The 20,226-nt window shown below is 43.6% G+C and overlaps 1 protein-coding gene across 1 annotated transcript in view; it reads right to left on the minus strand.

Annotated features, from left to right (window-relative positions):
• Positions 1-397: 397 nt before the first annotated feature.
• Positions 398-20,226, minus strand: part of USP6NL (USP6 N-terminal like) — a 152,293-nt gene continuing 132,464 nt past the window's right edge. Inside the window, exons 14-16 of the mRNA XM_063134744.1 lie at positions 20,056-20,208; positions 9,246-9,296; positions 398-2,699 (exon numbers count right to left, since the gene is read on the minus strand). Of these exons, the coding sequence (XP_062990814.1) occupies positions 1,207-2,699; positions 9,246-9,296; positions 20,056-20,208 (1,697 nt within the window). The 3' untranslated portion in view covers positions 398-1,206. The remainder of the gene's footprint in view (positions 2,700-9,245; positions 9,297-20,055; positions 20,209-20,226) is intronic.

The raw sequence follows: 20,226 nt of genomic DNA on the forward strand, positions 1-20,226 counted from the left end.
ACTAACCCCCACCCCCCAACTCAAATGTTGGTGTATAACGACCACCATTTTATTTCAGTCAATAGACCATTCCAGCAAGATTGCTGGTGTATATATTTGCATCAAGGTGTAGATGCATAATGCTCAACCCACATAGACCTGTTCCATGCGTTCCATGCACCACAAACATTGAGGCGTGCAGACTGCGTGACCTGGGCTGACGGGCACTGGGCTCCAAGGCAAATGTGAAATCCATCACACAAGGGGCAGGAGTAAAATGGACCAGCGGAAACCCAGCCCTGCCATGCAGATGTTTTGAACATCTGTACAGGCTTTCTACAATCACTGACATTCAGATATATTAGCACTGATAAATCAGGACTAAAAATGCACATATTGCATTTGATTGCACCCCTAACCTCCCCCCGGCACACATATGGGAATTAAGACTGCTGACACTCAGACTACAGAACTGCCTTTGGATATGTGAATGTGGATGATGGGCTCAAATATCATCGGCACCCTAGACACATGCTACAATTCACAGACAGTCCTGATTTCATAAGCACCATTTATTGGCCATATCAGAATGTTACTGCTTTGAAAGCCAGACCTTCTCCTTTCTAGCTGAGCAATAGGCAATTGCATGCCTGTATAAAGATTGCACTAGATAACCCAGAGTTCTCAGGGTTACTGAGGCAGTGTATAAACGAATGTCAAGAAACCCCCCATTCTAACTGAATGGATGATTTATAAAATAAGTTAACAAAATAAAACATTAAAATAAAAAAAAAGGTTTTTGTGGATGCAGTCCAAGAACATACATGCCGCCATTTTAAACTCTGTAACTCTCTTGCCACAAGTGAACACACAATGGGCTGTAGTGTCAAGTTAAAAGCAGCTGACTGAGGAGGGTGGTTTATAGATTTTAGGCAACACGGTCATTTCCCAAGTAAGCTACTTAAATGTAACCAACAATGCCATGGTAGTCATGTTTAACATATAAAGCTATTGCTATGTTTATGAGAATCCAATAATTTCTGCTATATTCAATGCTCAGTTTCAGCTTTGTCAACCTTTAACATAGCTATGAAATAGTGTTATTTTGTGTATGCTTTATCTAAATTGTCCTGTCTAAAGATTACTGATCTTGGATAGCTACCAACCCAAGACTTGTGAATCCTGCACACTGTTCTCCTGGCCATTAAGGTGGCCATATATTGTTTCTCACAGCAGGACCGATTCATGCATTGACAATCCATCAGTTTGGTGTCTATAGTGGTGAGAGGGAGCTGGGGAACTTGGGTATTGGTAGCGTGGTGAGCCAAGTTCTTCTGAGGTTGAGGAAGTCCTGTATCTTATAGGACTATCCACAGAGACAGTGGGGAGATTATTGTCTTTAACAGGTGTTGACTGAAAAGGTGGGTATTTCTTCAAGTTATCCAAGTGGCTTCGGCTACCATCTTGGCTCCAGGATGGCCCGTAAGCATCCTGTCTGTACATATAAGGAGGTTCTGGCCACTTTCTACTGTCTGGCAAATAATCTGCTGGAGGAATTGCAAATCTCATGCCGGTAGGTGACCTAGGGTTGCTTGCATAAGTGTCAAATGGGAGAACCTCTATTCGATTAGAAGGTTTCACAACAAGATTTTGGTGGCTGGCAGAGTAATTTCTATGTGATTTATCAGCAAACATCTCCATTGGAAGGTCAGGGATGTATGGTCGACCGGGAGAGTTGGTTCGATTCCCGTGATTATACTGTGTGGCTGTGAAGCTGGAATGAACAATGTTGGTTACATGCTTTGGAGAATTTCCATGGTAAACAGGTGGATTACTATAAGATGGGAGTGGGAGTTTGATATTATGTCCAATATCTGACCCTTCAGATTGGGAGGAATATCTGGGGATTCTTGGTTGTGAGCTGAAGGCATAACTGTTGGATATTTTTGGTGGACTGTATCTTTTCTCTGTCAGCTTCCTTGAATTGCTGGAGAAAGCTGTGCTTTTTTGACTTTGCAAGGTTGCCCTCTCCAGCGCCTCATCCACAGAGTTTTCGTTCTCTAGGTCAGCACCTGGAACATTGTCATACTGTGATGCATTTGACCCTCGCTTGCCCTCTTCGACATCCAAAACCCTGATCTTCTGCTTTATATTCAACGGCTGCACCTCACCGCCAGGACTAGGTGGCGTTCCTGAACTGGCATGGTTTGCAGATCGACTCTTGATCTCCATGGTGAGTTTTGTTGTCTTTTCAATAATTTTTATATCGGAAGGTTTAATCCACCTGGGTACAAATTCCTTTCCTGCATTTAAAGTAGCATTGGAATTTTGGTTAGCAGCTGCATTATGGTTTTGCTTGGAGTCATCCTCTGCTTGAACTTCAGTTCTTTTCCTCTGGCTCTCTACGTCATGCTTCGGCAATCCACTTCGCACATTGGGTGTTACAGGCTTTTGCTGTCTCAATGAAGGCCTCTTTTCCAGAGAATTTTTCCTTCTTCGGTGTCTTGGTGAACTTTCCTGCTCTCTCTCTGTGGGTATTCTTGTTGAGCTTTCTGAGGACCTCTCTGCGGATGCTCTGTGACTTTTCCTTTGGCTACCCTGGGTGTTGTTTGATCCACTGGTGCTGTTCTGTCCATTGACCAGATGCGTAAGGTTAAGTATGGCAGGCTGAGTTTCAGGTGGAAATTTTCCCAACTTCTTTGGAATTTCATCATCTTTACCTAGAAAAGTAAATTTAAAAAATACCATTAGATAGATAGTTATGAGAGAGAGAGAGAGAGATGTCTCACTATACATCCTTTTTCAGAACACACATTAACGTATTACACACTGAAAGAAAAAATAACCCAAGTTGGAGGGCTCAGAGCGGAACTGAACTCTTAACAGATCATAGATCATGGCTGATTTAGTCTTATACCCAATACACATGCTCTTTGACAGAAATAGGAGCCGCAGGTGGTCAGCAAGATTAATATCAAAAGCCACTCATTCAAGCATGCAAGAACTGTCTTAGGAATGCAAATCACATTTGATAACTGATTTTCTGACCTTGTATGGTCTCAAATGTAAGGACGAGATACTTTAAATCATGCGGGTAAGGATTGAATTCCTGGAACTACAGCAGTTCAGAGTCTAATTTTAAATACGACTCAACGCTATTTCTGAGGTATAGAGGAGGAGGGCTATGAACATGGTTCAGCAATTACTTTGGGCGAGAACTCTCAACTCGGTAAGAGTCTTGTGCATGTGCACGTTCCCTTCTCCTCTCCACAAGGAGCAAGAAATGAATAAACGGAGTCATTTGTAGTTACTGGAAAATGTCGTCTCCCTGGCTGTTTGGTTTTAAACATCTATTTTCTCCAAGAACTGAACGGCAATCTGTTTCCAAAAAGAATGGGGTCGTTCAACATCCAGCAGCACATTCAAATAAATGTGGTATTGCTCCATTCATTTTTTACTTTCTCCCTACGAGGGGGGAATGTGTGTGCCAGACTGAGACTGGATAGGGAGTCCTCTGCAGAACAGAATGTCTGTACAGATCCAAAGTATAGTGGTCAAACTGACAGAAACAGGACTGAGACTTTTCAAAATTTAGACCTTGAGCTGCTTTCACAGTGTTTCACGATTTTGGGGCTAGAACCAGTTGTGACCAAGTTCACACAGCTGCCTCTGTTTGTCATGTCTAACACAACTTAACTGCGTCCTAACTTTATGATGTCATGACACTTCCCTATGCTGTATGGCTCAGGAGAACGTGTAATATGCCAAGCTACTGTCCCCTAGAAAGGTTTAATGACCACAAGAAATTATAAGTCTTGCAACTTGCCTGCAAAACACCACTACCATAAATTAATTTCAGCCAAGCTTTCAGCTCAAGTTACTTTCTGCTTGTTGCCATCAGCATTATCAGTGCATTGCATATCAACGTAGTGATAAATAAGTTATTTGCAGCCTTGTATGAAATGTCATCCCTTAATTTTGGTTCGTTGGTTGATCTCAAAACCTTTTTGGGTCCTAAAAAAACATCTTGGATATGTGGTCAAAGTCTACCTTCCCTGTCATCTTAATAACAAATGAGCCAGTTATGAAATTATCCCACTTTCTCATTTATTTGAGCGTGCATGCATGCAAAAGGCAGACATCTCAGGAAAGCTGATAATGCAACCACAAAAATTTGGGCCCCTGTCTGCAATGATTTTTTAGAGATACAACAGATGACGTATACCTTCTCTGCATCACTCAGAAAAGATTAGCAAAAGCAGGAACAAGCCATTTATATGAACAAAGAGAATTCACAAACAGTTAAAGATACACAAAGTATGTTTCTATGTTATGTTATTTTATGTTCCTGCCTAAATCATTTGTATGGTGGCTTTCCTTCAGAGATATTTTGCTGAGCCAATATGAGGTGATTTTGTTTGTTTAGTGTAGTTGGGATTAAGACGGTATTGCAAGATGCCCACAACCTCTTGCCTCTAAGATTGCTGCAACTTGTAAGCACAGAGCAATATCTTCCCATGCTTGAGGAAATCAGGGGTTGGAAAACAAGAGCCAATAAGAAGAATATTCAGTTGATGGACGTGCAATTAGTTTTGCAGGTTCCATTTAGCCAAAATTGCTTGCAGAACAGGGTGTGATGTGATGTGTGTGTAAAGCACAGTGCATGTGGTACGTGGATAATTAGTCTGTGGAATCCGGAACCACAAAGATGTGAAGATGGCCACTGGCTTGGTTGGCTTTAAAAGGGAACGGAGTCATGGGGAATACAGTTCTATCAATATGTATTAGGCATAATAGCTATATGGGACTTTAATGTTCGGAGGCTGTGGCAAAATGCCAATGAATTCCACTTGGATAGTAGGAAAGACCTTGCCACCTTCAGGCCCTGCTTGTAGGTTTCTCGGAGATAACTAGGAACATAGGAAACTGCCTTACATGTTGTCAAACTATTGTCAGGTCAGTATGGCCCACATTGACTGGTAGCAGCTCTCCAGGATTTCAGAGCGGAGTTTTGCTCAGCCCTATCTGGAGGTGCCAGGAATTGAACCTGGGATCTTCTGCATGAGAAGCATGTGCTTCATCACCCATTTCTAGCTGGCCGCTATTCAAAGCGGGATGCTGAAAAGTTTGGCCCACTGGTCTGTTCCAGGAGGGCTCTTCTTATGTGTGTACAAGCCTTGCTTCATGCTTCACTTGGTGTGGGCCGCTGTGGGTCTGTGCAGTACACGTGCACGCTGTGAGAGCATCAGCAGAGATGTGCTTTTGAGGAAGGCCGAGGGGCTACATTCAAACAGACTCTGTGCCCTCCCTTTCGCCCAATGAAAACATTCCCAAGGCCTTGCCTTTGCCCTCTGTTGTCTACGCATGTTTATGTTCAGAACCAGAGGCGTGCGTGCGCATGCGTCCAGCGCTTCCGACGCCATCAGTGCTTTTTAATGGTTCACCAGGTAATATCAACGCACTCCCTTTTTATTTCTTTACTCCATGCACCATTTCCCAAGAAAAACTTTGGAATTTATGTAGGTTGATTAATAAAGCGGCTTTTATTCTTTTTAATTTAGTACACTTAAGGTCTCTTAATTACCATTAAGCTTTCAAGACACCCAAGCGAGAAAACTACAGACATTTTTATTGAATTCTTTGTTGCTTTGAAGATTACTTTCTGTAATCTCTCTCCCTCACATGTCAGAGCAAGAGGGAGTGCATTAGCCCTGGTGTGCATGGTTCAAAGCTGTTTAGATGTTGTAAGCTAACACCTGAATTTCGAACATTTGAAGGGGGCAGGGAAGGATGTTAGGCTGACCCTAAATCGCCACACTCACTCTCCCATGGAGAGCCCGAGGTTATAAATGGGGAATTAACGGGCATACTAACAGCCAAAATATTCCAAGGTCACAACTGTTGATTGCCAAGACCAAAGTCATGTGGAAGCAGGGCTTCTGGGTTTCTATTAGATGTGTAAAATAATTGGACAGAGATTGCATAGGCAACAAAAGCAAAAGGGCAGAAGAAGGGATGAAAGAGCTACAGCTTTAGATTCTTGTCACGTGGCACGGTACGACGCTAGTGAACCTGCACTCCAGGGTCAGATGTCCAAAGAGGCATGAAGCAACACAAAGTATACAGCTTGCTTAGATCTGTCAATATCAATACCCCAAACTTTTAAGACTGCTGTACACTCCACACACACACACACACACACACACACACACACACACACACACAAGTGTGCTTGGGCCAAAACACATTAACATGTCCAGCTTGTCGATTGCAGCTCCAGTTTCTCCTTTGCAGAAATGGCATCTGGCGAAAGCAAGACACAGCGGGGAAAAGGGATGCGAAGCCCTTTCCTCCTTTGATAACTTTCCTTCCCGGCGGCTTTCTCCCCAGCTGGCTTCCAAGCCTACAGACATCCAGTTCGGAGGAAAGTGTGGGGGAAAGAGATGGATTCGCAGGAGGAAAGTGGCTGGTGGGGAAGATTAAGCATCTCTTCCTCAACCAACTGCTATGTATCCAAACTTCCACTCCCAATGCTACTTTTTCACACTGTCCACCATTGCTGACATGATGCTGGATTAGATGGACCTTGTTCTGATGTTAGAAGTTAACCCATGAATTAGCCTGAAATTTGACCAAGACCTCCTGACCGCTACTCATTGTGGCAGTGTGCATTTGGCTGTGACCTGCCTGCTCTTCGAGAGTTGAAAGGGACTGCTGGGAATGAAATTCCTCTGAAATCAGCAGAGCTTCCTTCCATGAAAATATGTTTATGATTATGGTGTAAGGCTGTGTTCGCATTATGTGTTTTGTGCTACACCAAGTGCCCAATTTGCTACCCTGCAATTATGGCAGGATTGCTTTAAACACAAAGAGAGCTAGACAGTAACACTCATAAGGTCTCTCTCTTCTTCGTTTTTCTAAAAGCCAGCTGGAGACTTGAACTGCAGGCTGGAGCTGGAACCTGGAAAAGGCAGAGCCAGACAAGCACTATGCAGGAGTTATTGTTCTGTTGATCTAGACAGAAAAAGGCTCTTCACATGTGCCTTAAGACCAGGCTCTTCGCGCGTACACCAGACCTAGCCAATGGAGAAGCTTCATACTGGCCTGGCACCTGTGGGGGGCTGGCAATTGTAGGTGCTCTGACGCTGAACACAAAGGCCCCAGAGTGCTCAGATGCTCAGGCCCCTGATGTTCTCAACTCAACCCCCCAGAATCCCAGACGCATTACATTGCGCGCAGAACGTGCACACCGTTTGCGAACTCGAAAGAGAGAATCCCAAGCCAGACGCATTAACATAAAACAATCACGTTTTCTAAAACATCACAGTGGAATTGGGTCAGGGGGACTTGTTTTACACTTATGAAAGCTGATCAGGTGTCTGTGCTGGAAACCATGAGAACAATTCCACCCCGCCATCACCCTCGGCCACTCCAATCCAATTTCATTTAGGGAAACTGTGCCTGCCAGAAAGAACTCAGCTCCAAATGCCAGTTGCCTTGGGATTGTGGTAGTGAACAGAAGCTGTCTGGCTTCCACCACTGGCCAGAGCAACGAGGACGTCTGGGCCATTTCTTGGTCTTGTTTTAATGTGTTACAAAGGGATGGACAAATCTGTCAAGTTTCGCTTTATATAATGTTCGTATTTTTGCAAGTCACCCTTTGTTCCACCCCATTTCCATGAGTTTATGACTGGTTGGTGTTTTTTTAACGTCCGCACAAAAATGTATGCACGTTGTCATGTGCATTTTCACACACACACACACACACACACACACACACACACACACACATCATGCACCTTTTTTGGTATAATACTTTTCCTAATGTATGCATTTCTGAACATTCTCCTAAAGGTATGTAATTTTATATGCTTTTTAATTGCATCGCAAAATTCAAGAGGTGTGAAAACAGGAGTTTCGGTTTGCATGTTCATTTAAGAAATACAAATTAGACTGGTTTGTATTGAAATGTGAACTAAACAAATTTCTCCCCCATTCCTAGTTGCACTTGCTGTGGAGAGCACTTGACCAGAAGGTGGAGTAGAAATCTTTTCAATATATTTACTACCTTTATTAATCATACATACTTTGTGCTAGGCACATATTACTGATGACCTAGTGGTAAAGAACAAACCAATCCTCTCATGGGGGGGGGGGGGGATGACCTGCCTAGCCATTTGGAGGCTCTTCTTCCTCATGAAAAGTGACCAAGTAAGTGGGTTGGTAAAATCTAGTTTTATATTATGTTATTACCCACACTTAAGAGCATAAGAACATAAGAAGAGCCCTGCTGGAGCAGACCGAGGGTCCATCTAGTCCAGCACTCTGTTCACACAGGGGCCAACCAGCTGTCAACCAGGGGCCAACAAAGCAGGACGCTGTGCAACAGCACCCTCCCACCCATGTTCCCCAGCAACTGGTGCATATAGGCTTATTGCCTCAGATACTGGACATCAGGGCTAGCAATTGATGGCTTCCTCTTCCAGGAATTTATCCAACCCTCTTTTAAAGCCATCCAAATTGGTGGCCATTAATACATCTTGTCGTAGAGAATTCCATAATTTAACTATGCGCAGTGTGAAGGAGGACTTCCTTTTATTTGTTCTGAGCCCCCACCCCCCCAAATCAGTTTCTTGGGATGACCCCGGGTTCTAGTATTATGGGAGAGGGAGAAAAAATGTCTCCCTTTCCACATTCTCCACATCATGCATAATTTTGCACACCTCTATCCTATCTCCTCTTGGCCTCCTTTTTGCCAAGCTAAACAATCCCAGCTGTTGTAACCTTTGCTCATAGGGGAGATGCTCCAGCCCCTTGATCATTTTAGTTGCACTTTTCCCAGCTCTATAATATCTTTTTTTAGGTGTGGTGTACACAGTATTCTAAACGTTGTCGCACCATAGATTTGTATAAAGGTAATATGATACTTGCCTCAACCTAAAGTTCCTCCACATACCCTGAACTCTGTCACATCTGGGCTCGTTCATTACAATGTCAGTGGAGGAAATGAACCTCCATGCATGTATCGATCTGCAGCCATTCCTCTGACAGACGTGTTAAAATGTATGTGAAGTGCTAAGAATACTATATTATTGTTAAAACCACAAAGACTTTGAATTTAAGAAGTCAACACAGTGTGTTCCGAGAACATGAAATAAAACAGCTAACAAGCCCATCAATCATGCCTGTTAATAAAGAAATGCAATCCTTGCTCAAACGACACACAAAAAAAATAGAAAGTTGTGAAAGAACCAGAATCAAAATACCAGGAGACGCTTGGGGGATAGTAGCGAACAGGAAGACCACGGTATCGGGTACTGGCAAAGAAAGAGGAAAACAGAAAAATAGATTCATTATCACTGCGATAAAACCTCTCTCAAACTCAACTGAATTTCTCTAACCTAAATTAAGCTAAGCATGCAACATGAGCCAGAGCAAGCAAATTACAAACTCCTGAGGGAAAATAAATAAATAACCAAGAAGAAGCACAGCGTAGTTGAAACTAGCATGGCATGGCATGGCATTAGTTGCATCACCCATTGCGGTTTTAAAGACTGAAGAATACCCTCTGAAGAACACCAGCCACAAGGAAGGGCATGTAGAGAGATAGTGGCCTTAGCTAGACCTAAGCATTATCCCAGGCAAATGGAGGGGTCGTCCCTGCCTGTTCCCGGGATCCCCTGTGTGTCATTTAGATGCACAGGGATGATCCTGGGATGATCCTGGGATGCAGGCCTGGTCTAGCCATGGCCGTCCTTGCTGGCTACACCCAGAACTGTGGAATGCCCTTCTCTTGGGCTGCTCATCTTCATCTTTTCAATAAATGGAAGAGATTGAAGTTTAAAAATTGACTTAATTGTAGGCTTCACACTGCATCACATAACTGGATGGGGGCTTGTAGGCATTCTGATCCAACCTCCTGCTTCTGATCCAACCTCCTGCTTGATGCAAGAAATCCAGAGCTAGAGCATAACCCAAGAAAACTGAATGTGTAGCCTCTACCTGAAGACCTCAAGTTGAGGTAGAGCGCAGCCAGATCCAAGAGATCTGATTCCATTGTCAATCTGCTCTCAGTGTTGTTTCTCCCAATGTTTTTCAATGCACAAAGGGCAGGTAGTGACAATCTTCATGTGGTGGAATAATACACACGCGTCCCCTTCTTTCCGTTCTGAACTACAAGCGTACTATGTGGACTTTACATAGCAGTTCGTAGGTATAACACTTTGCTCTTCTTCCGGTCTTTGCTGCCGCACACCTAGTTTTTGAGGAGGAACAGTATTGAAAATTGGGCTGCCCTACCTCAACGTGATGTACCCTCATCACAAGTCATTTTAGAGTTTGGTGGGAGAAGTAGGAACGCCTGCTTGCACCTCTACCAAATGAAGGTTGTGATTCCCTAGGGTCTGAAAGGGGATAACATGGGATACAAGAATTTCCAGTGCCAGATGTAGCTCTGGCCATGATCTAGCCAGGTTTAGGTACTTTCCAGCCCTACTGATTTCAACGGGAGAGATTTAAGCATATGCTCAACTCACCCATGGAAATTAGTGGGATACGAAAGTGCTCAACTTTGTCTAGACTGAACCCTTCAGCTATATATTCTTCAAGCATCTAATACCACAGATTTTCAGAGGCAATAGCAACCCCTCCACCCTGAGCCTGCCCATTTAGTTCAAAGCTCCTTATAAAATAAATTACAAAATTTGTTCCTCCTCATTCAGCACCCCAAGATCTCATGAAAAAGATTCAGATCAAGGCTACTTGCACCTATCTTAAAGAAAACGTTTTGTGTCCCAATTCCTACAATTGACATTCTAAGACAATTCTGTTGTGAGTTCTGCCAGTCTGCAAGAACAGGGTCTGCCGTAAAAAATAAGATCTGGTTTCGCTAATAAGCTTTTAAAAACTTGGGTTGAAGTCACCCAAAGTCTGCTGACAGAAAAGTAAAGGAAACAAAGAAGCCGGTATCATCTTTTTTAGAAAGATGAAAAGTTAAGTTCGGATTTGAAAAAAGAAACACTGCTGATTTATTCTTGATCTTTGTCACCACCCAGTGGAAATTAATCACAACTGCAAAGCGTTCCAGGTTAATTGTTCCAAGATGCAATTGCTTGGAAACGAATGCCACATGCAACTCGAGCAAACAGCTTCCAGTACTTGGCCTCTCATTTCAGCACCAGCATGTGCACTTTTGGAGGATTCTAACAGCATTTCCGGAACAGACAGCGGCAGGGAAATGTGTCATCGAAAAGGGCATAGTATTTACGATTTGCAAACCAATCAGTACTTTTTTTTACTGTTTTTTAAAATTATTATTAAAATCTATCCTGAACTAAAAAAAAAGCAAAACCTGAACAGTGTGTGGGTGAAAAGCAGATGTTATTCTAAATCAAATGGGTGATGGTGAAAGGGGGATCTTGTTCCTCCTAGGCTTCCACACTACCCAGTAGAGCTTACCTAGGTCATGGCATTCTACCTTTCCCCACCTCCTTGATGCAGCAGCTAGAGAGGATGCAGCAGCTATGAGATGGTGGCAAAGTAAGTTCTACTAGAAAGCGAGGTGAGAGGAGATAAGGTATGTGGCTGTTGTTTTCAGTCACCGCCATGTGTTTAGGGTAACGTCTCGTTTAGTCCTAAAAAGCAAGCTTCCTGCCCCTTCTCTCCTCCTTAGATCGGACCATAAAAATCCTAGATTGGGTTTGCAATTTTCATAATACTGCGAAATGGCGTCTGTACAATTTACTTCTTCATTTTCTAACAGTAAAAAGCCTGCTTTGGAAAGTGTTACACAGATTAAAACAAAGAGGAAATTTAACAGATTTACTTGTTTTTGAGCTACTGAAATAAAAACCTCGGGCAAAGATGCACCACCACCCTCTAACGCAGACAAAAAATTCTAGTTGTGCTAGATTTTACCAAGTTTAAGTAGGTAGCCGGAAGAGCTACAAGCACAAGTGGAAGCACCGCTTATGTTTATAAGGATGCAAGGAGAGAAATTCAATGGCACAAACTATACAGCTTGAATCACACAGACAGGCAAACCGCCAGAGGGAAACAAAGATTCCATGGCAACCTCGAATTTCAGCACATTTAGATGCACTCAAGAAATCAGTAGGAAGAAAAACATCAACATGGAAACGTATCTGAGAGTTAGTTGGTTAATGAAGTGAAGTGCAAAGAGGAAGAAAAGATAGGTACGTGTGAGTTCTCCAAACGTATAAATGAAAAATTCCGTATTCATCTAGAAGGGAAAAAACAAATACACAAAAGTGAAAAAAGGAATATGGGAGAAAAAGTATGCTGAACTGATTCTAATACTCTCTTTGCCGCTTTTTTTTTTAATTGAGATGTTAGAGTGATAAAAGCGACAGACTTTAGCTAGAGCAGAAATATGTGCTGAAAGGAGGGGGGGGGGAAGAAGAAGGATAACGTTAACACCCAAATTCTGAACCTGTTGAGAAGGCTTAAAGATGAAGCTGCCTCCTCAGGGAGAAAGAAAGCAAAAGTGAAGGTTTAGGTGAAACTCACAATAAATTCTGTTTAGGTTTGATACAACGATCCAACATCCAGTCAGAGTTAGCTATAAGACAATAAGGATATTTTTCCTTTCCTCATGTATGTCACGCTCTTTTTCTATGGCCTGCCTTGCCCCCTCCCTGGTGGTCTTTTAACACCTTTTATTCCAACAAGAATTTGGGTTGTCAAGTTAGTGGGTGTTTGCTCACTGATTGGCTGTTTTGTCCTCTGAGAGTATCCAATGCCCTGAAGGGCTGCTGTCAGCAGGGTGGGAGGTGCAATGGAGGCGTATTTGTGCGTCTCCATCCTTTTGTAACTCTTTCTCTTGTTGGGCCTCTGAGTTGGGGCCGGGGAGGCCATAGGATATAGCCTATCCTGGCCTCGCCTCTCCACTCCTTGCCCACCCTTTGTGAGATCATCAGAAAGCAAGCACTGTGGTTCTTTCCAAGGAGGCAGGGGAAATATCAGATCTTGGAATCCCATTCTCAAAGTTGTAACAGTGTGTACATCTTTGGGAGAGGGGATCCAAAGAACCCTATAGTCCCTGGGACGCTTCTATAGTCCCTGGGACGCCATTAACAATAGTGGCTTTATATATTTTTTATTATTGTTTTACTTTAGTATTATGTTTTTATTAAATCGGAAAGGCAGGATAAAAGGACTTAAGAAGAGCTGGATCAGACCAAGTGCCCATCTAGCCTTGCATCCTGTTTTCCACAGTGGCCATCCAGATGCACCTGGTTAGCCCACAAGCAGAACATGAGGGCGATAACGCCACACACACACACACACACACACACACACCGCCCACCTTTCTGTTGTTCCCCAAGAATTCAGTCAATTTTAAGAGCCCAACTAGAATGTGCATTAATTTCATTATGTAGTCAGATAATGAAAGAACATTTGTTCCCAAGGCTACGGTTACTGCAACACCATTAGTGGCTTAGATTTGTGAAGGCGCCGGCGCCTATTCGTATAAAATGTAGTATTATTTTGTGTGTTTAACAAGGTCTCCATTCACGCAAGTACCAAAGAAGTACAGTGGTTGCATTGGATGGAGTGGGGGGTGGGGCGCGCGAGCAGTCTGTGGGGGAAGAAAAAAAATCACAAAAGAGGGTCTTTCTAAGAAGATCCAAGCGTCTTTCTAGGCCCTCGGTCCATGAAAAATAACTAAATGGGATTAAAGAACAGAGGGCCTCCCGGTGTTTCCAGAAGTACAACAGTGTAATCGGGCAATTTATGCGACACTCTGCTCTTTCTTCTTCCCTATCTACTCAACAAAAATCCTGTCCTTGTTAGGAAAGACCTTCAAAGATGTATAGATCTTCCCTTTTGCAAAACAGCCTCTCTCTTTTTTTGCATGTCACAGTTTTCCTGGGCTAGAATAGGTTATCAAGAACCAATATCTGCCCAAGATCTTAGGTTAGACATGCTCCAACTGAGCAATGCAAGGACTTTTTTTCCAGGCCTATCCAGTGGAATTTTAGGATGCTTTTAGGATGATTTTTTTTAGGATGTTTTAACAATGTATACTATGTTTTTAAATCAGTATTTTATGATTTTATACTTACTGCTGTTCCCCGCCTTGATCAAAATGGAGAGGCGGGTAAGAAATATTTTTTTTATGATGATGATGATGATGATTGCAAAAGAGAAGCCCTCAGCATACTGGTAATCAAATCCAGCCTTAAGATCTTCCAGTCCATCTTATTCTGAAGGGAAGTTTAGAAGAAAACAGGGTACAAATTCCCTTCCAGACGGACTATTTTTTTTGTTTTTTCAAAAGCTGTGCGAAGTTATCTCTTTTGATAACAGACCAAAAGCCTGCCCAAATAGCTCCAGAAGTTTTAAGCACCCTAAACAAATTTTGCCAGATGGAGAATTCCACCAAGCTTAATTAGCTCTTGGATGCGTTCAGATGGGAGAGACCCGAATATGATAGCAAGAACAAGCTTGCAAGCTCTTTCCAAATGGATTTTTATCCATAACATTTAAGAATTAATTGCGGCTTAGTACAAGAGTATGAAGCAGGAGCTGATAATGTTCTCCAGGTGTAGTCTTATGCTGCACTCCTATTCATATTTACTCAGAAGTAAGCCCCACTGTGTCCAATGTAGCTTACTCCCTCATGCTAACTACACGCAGACTTGCAATCTAAGACGATTATGCATTTTCCCAGACTGCATTAGACACTTAGAACTAACTGGTTTAACAACGTGGCATATCACAGAAGGAAAGAAGGAAACATGGAGAAAAACAGAAGCTTATTTCCCCAGTTACAACAATTACATCTCTGAGTGGTTACAACATAGCACTTGGGAGACCAGAGTTCAAATCTCCATTTAGTCAAGAAATTTGCTGCATGACCCAGAGCTAATCTCTCTCTCTCTCTCTCTCTCTCTCTCTCATTCTCTCTCTCTCACACACACACCTCTCTCAGCCTAACCTACCTAACGAGGGAGAAGAAAATGTGTTCTTGAGAAGAAAACATGTGTGAGTGAGAATACGCCATATATATGCTGCTTTTTACACGTCTTCCGTCACTGTCCATTGTCTGCGTGCAAGTAGATCCCGAAACTAGAGAATGTCCCCATGATCACGCATGAGTTCTTAAAGAGATTTTTACTTTAGGAGACACCCATCTCCTTTTTCTTTGGGCATTCACCCTGCCCCCACACACCACCCCGCCGGAGACCATGCTAAGATCCTCCATCTTCATGCTCTTTTTATTTGAGTATCCCAAGAGCTTCACACTTCTTGCTGCAGAAGTAATGAAACATCTCAGGGTTTAAAACCGGTGCTATTAAACTGCCCCAGATTTATTCCCAGATAGGAAAAGGGGGAACAATGTGGGGAAAACCTTTAAAATACTCCAAAGCATGGAAAGAATCTGGATTTCGGGTCTGAAAGCTTTAGCTCTCATTGGACCTTCAAGCCAAAAACCACTCACATCTTTGAGCTACCAGGGCTCTTCTGCTCAATATCAAAAGTTTTAGGTGGACGCAATTGTCACTAGTATTAGTAGAATCATAGAAACATAGAATAGCAGAGTTGGAAGGGGCCTACAAGGCCATCGGGTCCAACCCCCTGCTCAATGCAGGAATCCACCCTAAAGCATCCCTGACAGATGGTTGTCCAGCTGCCTCTTGAAGCCCACAACCTCCCTAGGTAACTGATTCCACCGTCGCACTGCTCTAACAGTCAGGAAGTTTTTCCTGATGTCCAGCCGGAATCTGGCTTCCTTTAACTTGAGCCCGTTATTCCGTGTCTGTCTGTGCTTTTGTTCCTCTCACCAACAAAGCTGTGGCACAAAGCAAAGATGAACTGGAGCACCCTAACCCCAACCCGGTGCCATCCAGATGTTTTGGACTACGACTCTCAGAAATTTACAACTACTGGCCATGCTGGCTGTGGCTGATGGGAGTTCAAGCCCAAGATCTGGAGGGCACCAGGCTGAGCTAGAGCTTTCCACCAGTGCAATGTGGTACTTAAAACTACAAGAAAATGCTCTCTCATTAACTCTCAACCTCTAGTTAACCCCCTCTGCCTGCCTCTCACCCAACCTGGCAGATGGGACTTTCTATTCTGCTTGCGTCCTGCCTATGAGAAGGATGCAGGCTGCTCCTGCTTATTTATTTATTTATTTGGATTCATTTGATCACATTCTTCTTCTTTTTTTATCCTACCCTTCCTCCACAGAGCTCAGGGAAGCATACAAGATTCATCATCACAACAACCTTGCGGGATAGGACAGGCTAAGCGAACACATCTGGCCCAAGGCCACACCTTGGCACAGAACGAAGCTTTTTCTCTTGTCCTGCTCAATAATAGCAAGAATAAGCTCTGGGAGTCCCATCCAGAGTCACCTTTTTTTTACTGCTCCAACAACCTGCAAAGAATGTTGGGCAAACGCTTTGCTCCAGCCAAACACGCCTACAGAACCTGACGGCAAGTCCTACAAGACAGCTTTCAATTCATCTTGGGGCTTGAAATGTAAGAAACCTCAATTCCTTCCTAGGAACCACAATCTGCCCATGACAGGAAGGAAAACACTGAAGCTCATAGTGGAATCTTCAAGGCCAAAGGTCCCCTGGCCCCAATGTCTTCTGCTTCCTCTCTCACCATTTGTCCCTCTTCTCTGTACCGACAGCCTGAGTCTTTCCCAAACTAATTAAATGGCTAAAGTTGTTGTGGATGTGCAAATGAGAGCCTTCGTTTGCAGCCAGAGCTCGTCAGGGAGCTCTCTTGAGACAGGATTAACCCTGAACCTGCCTGGGGAGAGGCTGGCTAGACCAGCATCGTCACGGAATCAGAGCCAGACAAGGCACACTCGAGTGAGGTAATGTCTAGGAAATGCAGAGTGCAAGCCTGGTGACAGATAGCATCGCCTGGAGATAGTGATTAGAAAAACAAGAATGAACACGGGGTGGGGAGATAAGACTCAAGGGCTGATGAAATTCAGATGAAGAACAAATGAGGCGTCCGTTTCCTGAGCTAAAAGGAACGGAAGACAAATCTGCCGGATTTTCTGGGATGAGGGCAAGAGGTATTTTGTGATAATTTGTGGAGAAAGAAAATCCCCCCTTTCGGGATTGAAAAACAGACACACACCCCTCCCCGAGTGGGATACCTGTGTGTGGACATCCATGAGGTCTAAAATGAGGGAAGATGGTGTGGATGTCTATCGATGAAAGGAACCCCTTCAACTTGCAGGAAAATAATGGGGAATCGGGAACCCCGATGCCTGTGGGGAATATTCTTGGAAGCAGAGAGCAGCACACACTTGCCACTAATCGTTGCCTGTTGGCTCCAGAATTCCTTGCATGTCCCTTCTCCTCTGTTCTAGCCAGTCCCCACTGCTTTAGCAACTCCCCAGGCTTAGCAAGAGAGGAAGGGGGCACAATTGCACTCTTTTTCCTCCAGCTGTCTTCAGCTCTAGTCTTGAGCAGCATCAATGTTCCAAGGGATGAGAGAAAGGGACAATTTAGGTGGAGCAAAGGATCATAGGATCATAGAATAGTAGAGTTGGAAAGGGCCTACAAGACCATCGAGTCCAACCCCCTGCTCAACGCAGGAATCCACCCTAAAGCATGAGCGGGAGAGGTTGAGGGGTGGGAGGTAAGTGGGGAGAGGTGTGGGGCAGGGAAACAAGAGACAATGATAGGGGACTTGGAGGAGAGGGGCAAAGGATTTATCTTGCAGTGTCCCACAGACACACACACCATTCTTTGCAGGTCTGAACAACATTATGGCTCAGTTCACAAAACACTTTTCTCTACGCAGTGGGAAAACTCCACTCAACAGTTGAGGTTTTAGGGGGTACTCCCCACACATCATGTTCTAACTCCACCGTTGTGTGACTGTGGGTTACCGCGGAGTTCAGTAAAAGGCAACGCGACATTTGATTGACAGTTCCTCTGCCCTCTTTCCTCCCCCAGACCTCCTGAGGATATCCCACCAGGCATTGGGGCAAAAAAACAAAACAAAAAAACCAATCCCGGTGGCTCTCCTAGATGGGCACTTGCTCCTTTCGCCGCTCTTGCCAGAGAACTCTGTAGCCAGTGGGAAAAGTCCGCTCAACGCAATGGGAACTCTACGGAGCACTCCACACAACATGTAACACAACGATTGTGCAGGAACTCTCCTCTGCACGGCGTGGATATTCTGCGTGGAGTGTTTTCTAAAAAAACCTCCAACGTGGGGTAGAATTTTACCTCCAGACAACACATTTCTCAATGGTGGTGTGCTGAAAACACTGCAACATACATTCCCATGAGTGCTTTCAACAACCTACACACACACACACACACACACACAGGGGCTACTGGTGTCTCAGCAGAAAGAAAATAAGACAAAGCCACAAGGATAAGAAAATGATGTCTCTGCACAGGATGGCAGCTAGTTAAAAGAAATTAAAGTAGGCATAAAATGGAAAACTTTCAGAATGGGAAGAGATAAAAATGAGGTCCCACAAGAGTTCAGATTGGGACAGGGACTTTTTTGACATTCCTAAAATGATTTGTAGGCTTCAAAGCGAACAAAGCAACACAGATGGGGTGTAAATTGACTGTAACAACTCAGGAAAGAGAGCTCTGAATTTTCACTGGAAGAATCAACACTCTATGCTCTGCTCTGAAGGTGAAAAAAATATGTAATGTCAGGAATAATTAGGATGTGTTTTTTTTAAAGCAGCTAGTAACACTGCTGTCACATAAAACCACATTATGTCCCCTTTCAGAATATTAGAGTACCCTTGTAGCTCCCACATACCCTGCACCATTTTCTCCTCAACTTTCTCAGGAGGAACTGGTCCCTAACATTATTTATTTATTTATTTATTTATTACATTTCTATACCGCCCAATAGCCGGAGCTCTCTGGGCGGTTCACAAAAATTAAAAACATTCAAAGTATAAAACAACAGTATAAAACCATAATATAAAATACAATTTAAAAGCTCAACCAGATAAAAACAGCAGCAATGCAAAATGACAAATTTAAAACATTTTTGCTCAGGCCCTGGACAGACGCAGCGAAGGACCCTCTCAGGGTGAAGGGTACCATTCAGTTCTCTCTCCGAGTTCGCCAAGACCCATTTCTCCATTTAATGGCACAAACTTTCCTGAGTGCGGAGTGTAGAAAACAACAACCAAGGAAGCCTCCTTCCTGCCTCCTGCCTCTTTCTGCAAGGACTGATCATTCTGGAGGAGAGCATGTCTGATAGCTATTTTCCACTCACAGCTGAAAATTGTTTTCTGGAGCATCCTGTTGGGCACAGATGTGTTCCAGGAGGGGGGGGGGGGAACCACGTACTTGCTCTTTTCAGGGGCATATCCAACACCACCAAATCAAGAGCATAAGTGACTGTGGATAAATAAATCATCAGGATTTCCAGGGACATGATACAGATACACCGACGTTCCTGTGGGCTTCCGACATCGCACTGAAGCCTTACAGTCCCCGGCCAGGAGCTGTTGGCCAGGCAAACCAACGAAAACTGGCTGTTAGCTTGTAGGACAGTTAGTCGGCCCCAAGTTATTATTTATTTATTTATTTATTTATTTATTTATTTATTTATTTAGCACCATCAATGTACATGGTGCTGTACAGAGTAAAACAGTAAATAGCAAGACCCTGCCGCATAGGCTTACAATCTAATAAAATCATAGTAAAACAATAAGGAGGGGAAGAGAATGCAAACAGGCACAGGGTAGGGTAAGCAGGCACAGGGTAGGGTAAAACTAATAGTATAAAGTCCGCACAACATCAAGTTTTAAAAGCTTTAGGAAAAAGAAAAGTTTTTAGTTGAGCTTTAAAAGCTGCGGTTGAACTTGTAGTTCTCAAATGTTCTGGAAGAGCGTTCCAGGCGTAAGGGGCAGCAGAAGAAAATGGACGAAGCCGAGCAAGGGAAGTAGAGGCCCTTGGGCAGGCGAGAAACATGGCATCAGAGGAGCGAAGAGCACGAGCGGGGCAATAGTGTGAGATGAGAGAGGAGACATAGGAAGGAGCTAGACTGTGAAAAGCTTTGAAGGTTAACAGGAGAAGTTTATATTGTACTTACCCGCTACTGGCAAGTCCAACTTCGCTCGTTTCAATTCTGCCATGGAACTTTGGAGCTGGTCTATTACAAAGTCATCTTCGAAGAAGAAATCTTTGGCAAGCGTCTCCTGAAGAAATTGTACAAGTTCTTCCATTTGCAATTTCATCAGGTGTTCTAGTTTGGGGGTGGGGG

This window comes from Elgaria multicarinata, chromosome 9 (genome assembly GCF_023053635.1).
Source record: "Elgaria multicarinata webbii isolate HBS135686 ecotype San Diego chromosome 9, rElgMul1.1.pri, whole genome shotgun sequence".
Lineage (NCBI taxonomy): Eukaryota > Metazoa > Chordata > Lepidosauria > Squamata > Anguidae > Elgaria > Elgaria multicarinata.